The sequence below is a fragment of the Podarcis gaigeae genome (genome assembly GCF_964106915.1).
Source record: "Podarcis gaigeae genome assembly, chromosome: 2".
In the NCBI taxonomy this organism is placed as follows: domain Eukaryota; kingdom Metazoa; phylum Chordata; class Lepidosauria; order Squamata; family Lacertidae; genus Podarcis; species Podarcis gaigeae.
This window is the reverse complement of record NC_139679.1, coordinates 61,272,596-61,282,973: the sequence shown is the minus strand read 5'-3', so window position 1 is coordinate 61,282,973 and position 10,378 is coordinate 61,272,596. Positions and strand designations below refer to the sequence as shown.

Sequence of the window (10,378 nt, the reverse complement as noted above, 5' to 3'; positions counted from 1 at the left end):
GTGCCAACAAATTGTAGCAGAGGTAGTAACAGGGTCTCCATCTGTCTTCCAGGTTAAGCGAGGCATGGATTGCTATAACTTGGAGGGTAGTTTGGTCCAGATATTGCCTATCTTTACTTCATACCACTACATTAGAGCATATTTTTCACTCTAGACAAAGTGGTGAATGCTACTTCATTATATTCCATAAATTTAACAAAACAGAAGTCAGACAATGGGGACTCGCAGACAAATTAAAATTTATTGAGACAGACAAAAATGCAACTACTTAGTACTACAATTCAGCATTTACAATTAACCAAGGAAATCAGCAACATGTTCACATTCCATTTAAATCTTCATGGGGGAAAAAGCATTCATAATTTACTATGCTACTCTAATTAACTATGATATTGTACATTCCATCTACAGTAGGGACATAAAACTTAAACACTTAATATCTGGATCTCTCCTTACAACGCTACACATTAAACAGTAACGGACATCAGCAGCATTGAGAAAAGTATAAAAAGACCAAATACCACCTACTGTAGAAAGGGCTCTTTGATGTGTATTAACAGTACAAAGCAGTCTGTGCAATAAAAGAAAACTGAATGGCAGAAAGAAGAGTCTGCAGTGAAAGCCATCAAATTTCTATGGAAAAAAAGAGAGTCTAATACTGGGAGTTCTGGTGGTCTGTTGCAAATAATGACCCTAGATTTAGTGGACACAATCCGGCCAAATTTAATGAGTTCCCATTGATTTTAGTGGGAGAAAATTAACCACATGCTTAACACTGCCATTAACTAACATCAGTGTGACTTAAACGTCTTAACTTTGGCTGGCTGGTGTTCTATGTCATTTGCTACCTGGAGAAAATGGTATGAAATTTCTAATATTGAAGTATTGACTAGCAGATTGTGTTGCTTCTTATATGACTGTTGCATGTGAAGTACTGTTACGTATAAACACATAGGCAACAATTCAACACAGAGGCGAAGGTTTGATCCTACGTACGTTCACTTGGAAGTCCTACTAAATCAATGCAACATATTCTAGCGTGCATAGAATTGTCCCTTAGCTATGTTTTAACTCCACTGAAATCAATGGGTTTATCTCACCTAATTCTGTGCTGGATTGCAGACACAATGTAGTTTTAAATCCGGTGTGAAAGAATTCAAAGCACAATGGAGGCTAGAAGTGAACAGATGTTACCTTTTGTGAAATCTGTAAAAAGAACACACTGAAGCGCAATACAAAAACCTAACAAGGCTCCAAAATATATATTTTTTGTAAAGTATCATGAAAAGAATAGGATGCATCCCTCAAAGCTTACTTCCTTGAAAGTCATTTAAATACAGGGAATGATTGGCTTGAAGACTGCAGAGTAACCTTGTTCTTTTTGGTGCTGGAGGTTTTTTTTTTCATTGCCCATAACTTTTTGGAAGGTCAGTAATTTGAAGGAAATGCAGTATTTTAGCTTCCAATGGAACCAGAAATTTAAGTCAAGCTGTAGGCAAGTTAAAAGCTTTAGATTGTCATAAAGGAGAAATAGAATAGATAATTCTGCTGTGGGATATAAGAGCCAGTGGCTCTACTGTATACTGCATTAAAGGCCTTACTTCTTTAACATTTTAATGATCTGGAGTATCACTTTTTTTCTTGAGGCATGCTGTGAAATGGGGTGGGGAGATAGCAATAAGAACTCTGAAATATGAATATAATGATACTTGCATTAACCATGTTGACTTTTGTATTAATTATGAACAAATATGGTGGCCAAGAATTTGACAAAGATTCTGATTACCAGTGTTGTTGATATTCTGGTTTACGGGTTTATAAAATAATTCCATTGGATTATCAAGATTTGTTTTCAAATCAACCTTTTTATTGTATAGGCATTTCTAGAAAACCAACAGGCGTAATTATGGCGAGGGTTGTTTGTTTTCTTAAATAGCTAGATCAACCCTGCCATATCATGGTCCATGGGAGGCATCAGACCTTCCCTGAGAGAGGGAGAACTGATGTTGGATGCACTCTCCCTGCCATTGCAGAAACCTCCGTGGTACTTGCTCCACTAATGTTACTGATCCGTAGGGCTGAAAAGGGTGTGTGCTAGAGGTGAATTGGAGCTGTGCTGGGGGGCAAATTAAGGGAATTTACGATCTGAAGAATACATAGATTTCCAAGAAGCCTGACATGCCCTTGAATCATGGATAGTCACGAGACCTGTCCCTTTTCAGTGAGCTGTGAAGAATTGCAAATGATACAGCATGTATTCAAATAAATACTCAAGTCATTTTTTAATCCTTGAAAAGATACTGGATTGACTCCAACAGATGTTCACTTGCACAACAGGATTTCAACATTTGCTCCTCCCACTCCATAGTCACCTGTTATTATTATTATTATTATTATTTATTAAATTTGTATTCTGCCCTGTACCTGTAGATCTCAGGGAGGTTCACAGCATAAAATTATACACACCTCCCATCTCCCTTTGGAGCAGATTTTGGGGGAACATGGGTGTGGGAGGAGAGGAAGGGGAAGTCTTGCTGTCTGAACAGGGCCCTGCTCCCACAACATTGAATTACACTGTTGTGATTAATGTATGCTGAATTGCAGACTGGATGCTTTGTTGAGCTAACAAAGTTTATTGCATGGTGATTGACTGAAAAACAACAACACTATTTTGAGTTGTAGTTTGTGAAAATGGTCAAAACCATCCACCCTAACATAAAGAATGAAGATGCTGTTCCAAATGACGTTTCTGATATGTAGAAATATGCAACCATTTGCTTGGCATTGATTTTAGGAATCTTTTTCAATAAGCACTTGAGCTTTTTCACTTAGGCTGAGAGCTTTGCACAACGTAACTTATCAGATGAAGGCAAATATCATGCAACAGTATATAGCATGAGCTGACTATGGCCACATTCTGTAATCAAATGCACATACTCAATGCCACTGATTTAGATGAAGTAAATCTCTGCTCTGATCCATAATGTATTAGATTATGTTACATTTGGTTTCTTATGACCCTTCTCACTGGTGGAATAGTAAACCCTTTGAATTCACATTTTATATTACTAATATTGAGAAGTGGAAATGTATACTTCACCAGAAGTAGTAAGGATGAACCATGGCATGTATTCCACAGTTCAAGCACCAGTTGGTAGTGTTATGGCATGCCTAATTCATGTTCCCAAATAATGTTAAGAAGAAAGCCACGTCTGCACTTGAGTTTTTAACATTTTATTTTTGGTTCAGCAGTGCAAGATACTGAACTGGGGAAGTATTAAGGAGGCTGGGGTTGCCAAACTGAAAGTGAACCCCCCCCCCATGTTAACCACCATTTCTACTTTCCTTTATAGTAGATTCTTGCATTACTTTTAAACAGTGTCTAATAAAAATGTATATTGGAAAACAATATTCCCCCAGCCTCTGAGCTTGAATAGATATGCTGTGCCTTGTTTTCTGTTCAGATAAACGTCAAGAACATCTTGAAGTAACATTAAGGTTATTCATGTTTGGATAGGAGAGCATAGCCCTTCATAAATGTGCATAGCTATTTAATTTTTTGTTATGAGGGAACTGGTGAATCTGATGAGCTTGGGAAATATATATGCTGGGTGGAATTCCCATCATTCCCAACCATTGGCCATACTGGCTGGGACTGATGGGAGATGGAGTCCAGCAACAGCTGGGGGGCCCCCTACATTAGCTACTTCTGTGCTTCACAGTGTCTTGCAAATTTGGCATTGGATTTTCTGTGTGCTTTTTACTTTCTCATGCACCATCATTATGTATACATGCAATGACATCCAAAAAGGTGGAAGCTGGATTCTATGCATGGGTCACCTTTGCTGGCTGCAATATATATACTCTGACTAGAATTAAAAGGATAAAGTCAGTTGATACGAAAATTCCTGCAGTCTTTGCAGTTTAGTATGTGGAGCTGCCACTAAGATTAGTAGATAATTGTATGTAGCTTACTGATCTTTAAAAAAAATGATTTAAATGAAACAGAGATGGAAAGCTGCACTTTCCGAGACAAATCCACAATAAGGCTGGGTCCAGACTGTTGTTGATTGAGCCTACTGCTGACGCATACCACTGTATCAAAATTATATATACTAGTGTATAAAATAATCTATTGTATGTTCTTGTTATATGGCATAGCAGATATTAATCATTATATTTTATCCGGTTATAAACAAAGTAATTTTCACAGAGGTGAGGACAGGAGGCCTATTAATGTCTTGGTTAGCCAACATTGTAGGTACATTTATTATTTCTCCCCCAGAAAATGTAATGAGAAATGAATTACAGCATTTATCCTGTGTCTTGATAGAGAACTCAAGAGAACCTGTTGTGGCTTTGGATTGTGTTAGTTCTGCACTGTTGCAGAATGGAACAAAAAAGCTTGTGAGACTTGCTTGGTCAAATTTCATGTAGCTTTGCCATCTTTTCCTAGTTCCTGAATCTTACATGGGCAATGGGGGGGACGAGGGACAGGGACACAAATGGTTCAACAGGAGGTGAAGCTGAGTTGTGGTTCGAGGACCCGATCCCCCCAAAGTGGAATGAATACACAAGGACACGTGATATAAGGTTAATGGGCAAGAAAAGGCCACAACTTTATTGATTACAGCAAGTGAAAAGGTATTGGCTTAGGCATTGGATTACGTCAGCTGACTCCACCCCCTCAGAGAGGGGTGAGTCTGAAACAAGGGGGGTTTATTCACCAGTAGGTGTAGCCTGTTGATGCTAATCCAACTATAGGCTCTCCCCTGATGTCACCAAGGGTCGTGCCATGGCCTCCCGCCAAGCAGGCATCGGACAGAATACACGACCGCCAGATTCCTTTAACGGAATACCCAAAAATTGAAGGCATAGGCGATGGCCACACCTAGCCCTTCGACACCACGACACATTATTCCAATGCCTAACCTACCCACCAATACCACGAAAGTTGTGACGATTGCTACAAGGTAGGCGAAAAAACCAAAAAGCCTAATGCCAAATGGAAAAATTCCTACCAGGCCCCCAGGACAACCAGGAATGAATCGCGACGGGACGACGAAGAGTGAGGCTGAGGAGGGGCTGGCGCTGCAGTATTAAGGCTGCTGTACACGCCCCCTCGGAGGCACCTGGTTGGGTGCCTGCCGATGGCCGTGGGCGCCAGCCAGGTGAGTGGGAGGCAGGGGGCTAACGCCCCCTGCTAGAGGTGGGGCTCAGGCTCCCGCCCACAACCACTCCCCTCTCTTCAGGAGGAGAGTACCATGAAATAGATGACACTGCAACTTTTCATTGCCTCTGAAGGCACCACTTCATTCTGCTTCTCTGGCATGGCTATAGTATTTTTCTAAGGGCTTTACTACAAAGGATTCATTTTTCCTTCAAATGCTATTGAGAATCTGACAAAATTGTAGGTGTGTCTCCAATTGCTGCTGCTTCAGGTTTTCCACCTTTAGTTACAATAATAAATGGTATTTTTGTACCTCACCCTTTTCTGATTTTAATATTTTTCTCTCCAGACAAACAGGAAATCAAATAGCAAGAATTTTAGAGAATGATTATAGTCTGCAGACAAAGCTCAGTTTGATTCGTCTTTAAGAGCTTATTTTTAAATGTATTAACTCTCAGGGAGATTATTGAATCTAAGGACATTGCCTGTTTTCAGTTTTGCTAATGAATTCTATACCGATATGTATGAAGTAATCTATATTATCATGGGTTTGCTTGGGAGTGGGGAATTGCTGGGAAATAATTTGAAATGATTCTTAAAAGAAAAAACAACTAGAAACTTTGTGTTGGTTAATTTTTATACATACAAACCCCATATAAACAAAAGTCATAGTGTTTAAGACAGTGAGCCCAGCAATTAAGCAACATCAGAGGAGGCAGGGATTATGGGGTTTTGTGTTTGTTTATCTGTAATGAGATTAATTCCATCATTAACACCACAACTGACTTTAAGATTTAATCTGCAGGGTTGTTGTTTTTTACTCACATAAATAAAATGTCCCTGCTCCAGAAATTAAATGTCTCCTGTATCCTATTGAAATCGGTAGAATAGGTTAGGTATGTTATGGCTAATTTAAGTCTTTTTTATTGATTTCAATAGGACTTGGCTATGTTTTGGAGCTGAAGAAGGCAGATCAGTTGGGAAAGACCCATGTGAGTTGCCTCACCCATGTGATTTCAATCTTCACACACAGCCCAGCAATGATGGACTTCACCAGAAAGCAGCTGCATTCACACTGCTCTGCGTGCGTAACAAGAACAAAGGCTAAATGGAAACTTTATCGTAAGTATATAAAAGATAATAGCACTTCTCTGCAACCACAGTGAATTTGACTTCTACAGGTTTTATTAATTTAAGTAGGTAAGCAGTATGGTGAAAATGATAGCTATGTTGCAGCTTCTAATTGGACGGTATTACAGTAGGTGACTTTTATTGTATACTAGTCCAGCCAGTGTTCAAATACAGCTTAATAGTGCACCCCAGAAAACCCATATTCTTAAAACATTAATCCCCATTAATCTCATGTAACTTGAAGTGTGAGCTCTGGACTCTGAGGTGCTTTGTGAACATGGTAGCTCACAGGAGTGGAGTAGTCGTATACCAGCAGCTGCTCCCTACCCCTTAATGTGTTGTAGCTGGCCTATTAAGGATAGCTACATGGCTTTACTTGGAGACGGGCAAAGTTGAGGAAGAGCAGGGCATCCACAGCTTCCTTGCATGACAGCCTATGTCCTTTTACAATAGCAAGGAATGGACAGTGCATTCCTCAATGAGGATTGGGATAGAGGTCAACTGGCAATTAGGGCAGAGCCCAATGGCTTCATTCACCAGGCATTGGATCCTACTTTAAGCACAACAGCACAGGACACAATTTGCATCACTATGGCTAAAGAAGACAGAAAGGCCAAAGCAATTGTGTGGATTTTCTTCAGTGGAACTGCAGAGTTTTTAAGTGTGTATGATGTACATTTATGGATTGTAGCAGTGGCACCTTTAAAAGTCAAAGGACAACCAGCTTACTTAATTACTGGAATCCATTGAGCTCAGGGTTTCAGGCTAAGGCTGTATATCTGGGAGGTAACTTCTCAGCTGGATATTATAATTTCACAAAGCCAGTAAATTTAGGATGCACTTGTTGGGAATATTAAAACAAACTGAAATGTAATATTAACATCATGACATTTGGCATTCTGAAGGGTTCATTAACAAACCAGACCTTGTGTTAAAATGAATTGTTAAAAAACAGCAACCCCAGACTTCATCACACCAGAAGCAAAAGGCATAAACAAACAAGAGCATCACACATAGCAAACAATAGTCTGAGGATAGATGCCATTGTGCAGCCGCCTGAAAACTGTATAGAAATTCACACTAAAAAATTAGCACTTTCTCACAGAAATATAAGCTTTCTTTAAAGTGTACAGGCCATGTTCAGTTCTGGTAGAACAGCACTATAATTGCCCTGATCAACAAAAGTGGTATGGTCCTTAGTGTTTGCAGAATTTAAGACCTATCTGGCATTTATTTCCTTTCATTTAATGAGAAAAAGATGGGGCTTGTTACAAATCCATCTTTTCCCTCCCAACCAATCATAGATGCTCATCATGTTTTGTCCTTGCGTGGACAGCTAACATAATAAAAGGTCTGCAATGGCAAATTCATTTCCCCACACTGAATGGCAATGGGGAACAATGAGATGCTGCTATGGAGATATAACTATGTGGAATATTTTAATCACATTCTCTTCTGGTTCATATGTGTAAGTATTACATGTCATATTAACCAGAAGTGATATTAACCAGAAACGCAACTGCCTAAAGATGTTTTCTTTTTTAAAACAGAGCAAATAAATATCAACAATTTAAAATAAAGGGAAGACAGCTTATTACTGCTGATGGTTAGTGCCTCTGACAGCTTCAGCACTTCCAAATGAGGATTCATTTAGAGTAAATGAAGAAAAAGCGTTTTCAGCAAAACCAGTGGTATGCTATCCAGGAAGCAGAGGCAGCTTGCATAGCATTAGTGCAAACTTGATCAAAGCAAAATCCAAGACTTGCAAGCCTGCAAAAACGATTGTAAAGAAATGCATTTGCAAAGCATTCCTTTTCCACATGTTTTGAAAGGCCATTCCAGGCTTGTTTCCTTTGCTAAATGTTGTATGCATACTATACCAATCATCAAGATCATGATGCTTAACTTGTAGTGAACTAATTTTGATTAAACAGTCATCTGAGATCTTATCCTGCACTCCTGGTGCGGGGGAGAACTTTCATTGAGTTCTGCTAAAATAAGACAGTGGTTCTGCCAACCATGTTAAAGAAAAAGGAGGAGGAACTAAAATGGAATTATTTCTGACTTAAAGCCAGTGGGTGACCAAATCAGAATGTTAAGGCGATTTTGATATTTTCAAACAAGTTCCAGATGGCGAGACAGAAAAACCCCCAACCCTACCTGCTTTTAACATTAAAGTAGCAAAACCACAGTAGTAACAACAAATGGCACAATTAAAAAAGATCAAGTAATTGAAAACTTTAGTTCTGGTAACATCAGAAGAGCCCAGTGCTTGGATGTGCTGACCCTCTTGCTATGTTCCATATTCCATTTTTATAAAAGACGCATGTGAGCAGATTAAGCTATGAAAGTCACCATGTCAGTAAAATAGAACAATGCTTACAATTATGCCAAAAAATAGCTAGTCAGGTGGGAAAGCTGTCTTCCAAATTAAACACAGTGTACTAAATTAAATTGAGTGGAGAGATAATTGCTTCCATCCAGCAGTTTGCTGGCCACAAGAGCTCCAATGCACATGAGTGTGCCAAGTCCCACATGTGCAAGGAGCTCCCACATGTGAAAGGTCTTCCCCAGTTCACTTCAATGTCAGGTTCAGCTCTGCATGCTCATCTCCATTGTGCTTGTGGAGTTACGCCCAGCAGTAAAGTGAAAGGGAAGCTCAATTGTAAGGGATACCTGTGTGCATATTGGAATGCCCAAACGGGTTTAAATTGAGCTCCATATGCAATGCCTGATGTTTCAGTTACCATTGCAGAGATACGAAATGACTTGTGATATTGTGCAAAACATGAGTCCTCAGAGTTATGGGAACTACCATATATAGCCAATTTCATCCTCCTTGTCGTCATCTTCATCTTCATCATCATCATTAGCTGCTCTTACATGGATCTTCTGTTTCCCTTCTTGGTCCTTTTTTGCTGCTTCATGTTCCTCTTCCAGATCATCCAATAATATCACTGATCCACCACTACCGAAATCCCCTGAGGTTTCTTGCTCCTCTTCTGCAACAGGGAAGAATTCACAGTTATACTTTAAGCCCAATTTTCTATCAAAACATGTCAATGTTCTCATTATTTAAACTATTTAATTCATCCCTCCCCCCTAACATGTCTATTTTTAAAAAATAAAATAAATAAATAAATAGTAAAACATTTTTACACAGTAAGTCTTCTACTACACCCACAAAACCACACGTTTTCAGGAGGAAGCAATAGCTGAAGACAGAACCTTACATCTCTAAATTGTTGGTTCAAATCCATTCCAGGTCAATGGTGACTGAAAGACACCACCATCTGATGAGTGTTCGAAGAGATCTGAAATGAGTTGGTGGTCTCAGTAAATTGCGTACCTCATAAAAACCTCACCACAAACATCACCAAGTGATATCTTTGTTTCTGTCCTGATATTGTCCAGAAAAATTTGGAATGTAAATTGGCCTAGAAAATCTCATAGTGCCTGGTGTGGTCCTTTGCCAGCTGAGACAAATAAGGGCTTACATTTGGAAAGGTCCATTTCTATTGCCTCAAAATAACCAGGCTGATTTGATTGTCACTTTACTTGTTCATTTAGTTACAGATAGGTAGCCGTGTTGGTCTGCCATAGTCAAAACAAAAAAAAATTCCTTCCAGTAGCACCTTAAAGACCAACTAAGTCAGTTCTTGGTATGAGCGTTCGTGTGCATGCACACTTCTTCAGATACATCTGAAGAAGTGTGCATGCACACGAAAGCTCATACCAAGAACTGACTTAGTTGGTCTTTAAGGTGCTACTGGAAGGAATTTTTTTTGTTTTGTTCATTTAGCTCGGTGTTTTGATTTTTTTGTTTTTGTTTACCTTTATTGGTATAAGTTTAAACAATAAAATCATACAAAGTCATCCAAATGCATTAATAATCCAAACACATACAATATATAAAAGGCTTGGTGTTGCTAATAGGTGACAATAAATGTTCTTTCTGGGCAGCCAAAGGTGATTAGGTGGCAAATTTTCATGTGCAATGTTGACTTAAGTCGTAATAAGGCTATTGAAACTGACACCTTGCTATTCTGATGTCATTATATACTCCTGTGAGTCTAC

At 39.1% G+C, this 10,378-nt stretch overlaps 1 protein-coding gene and 1 long non-coding RNA gene across 2 annotated transcripts in view; one reads left to right on the top strand and one right to left on the bottom strand.

The window, feature by feature from the left end:
• Positions 1 to 225: 225 nt before the first annotated feature.
• LOC310839740 lies at positions 226 to 6,191 on the top strand. Its single transcript, XR_014561619.1, has 2 exons — positions 226 to 4,530; positions 5,259 to 6,191. It is a non-coding gene; the product is annotated as an uncharacterized lncRNA (long non-coding RNA).
• Positions 6,192 to 6,337: 146 nt separating this feature from the next.
• SPOCK1 (SPARC (osteonectin), cwcv and kazal like domains proteoglycan 1) overlaps positions 6,338 to 10,378 on the bottom strand; it is a 410,736-nt gene continuing 406,695 nt past the window's right edge. The window contains 1 exon segment of the mRNA XM_083728616.1: positions 6,338 to 9,303. Within this exon segment, the coding sequence (XP_083584742.1) occupies positions 9,113 to 9,303 (191 nt within the window). The 3' untranslated portion in view covers positions 6,338 to 9,112.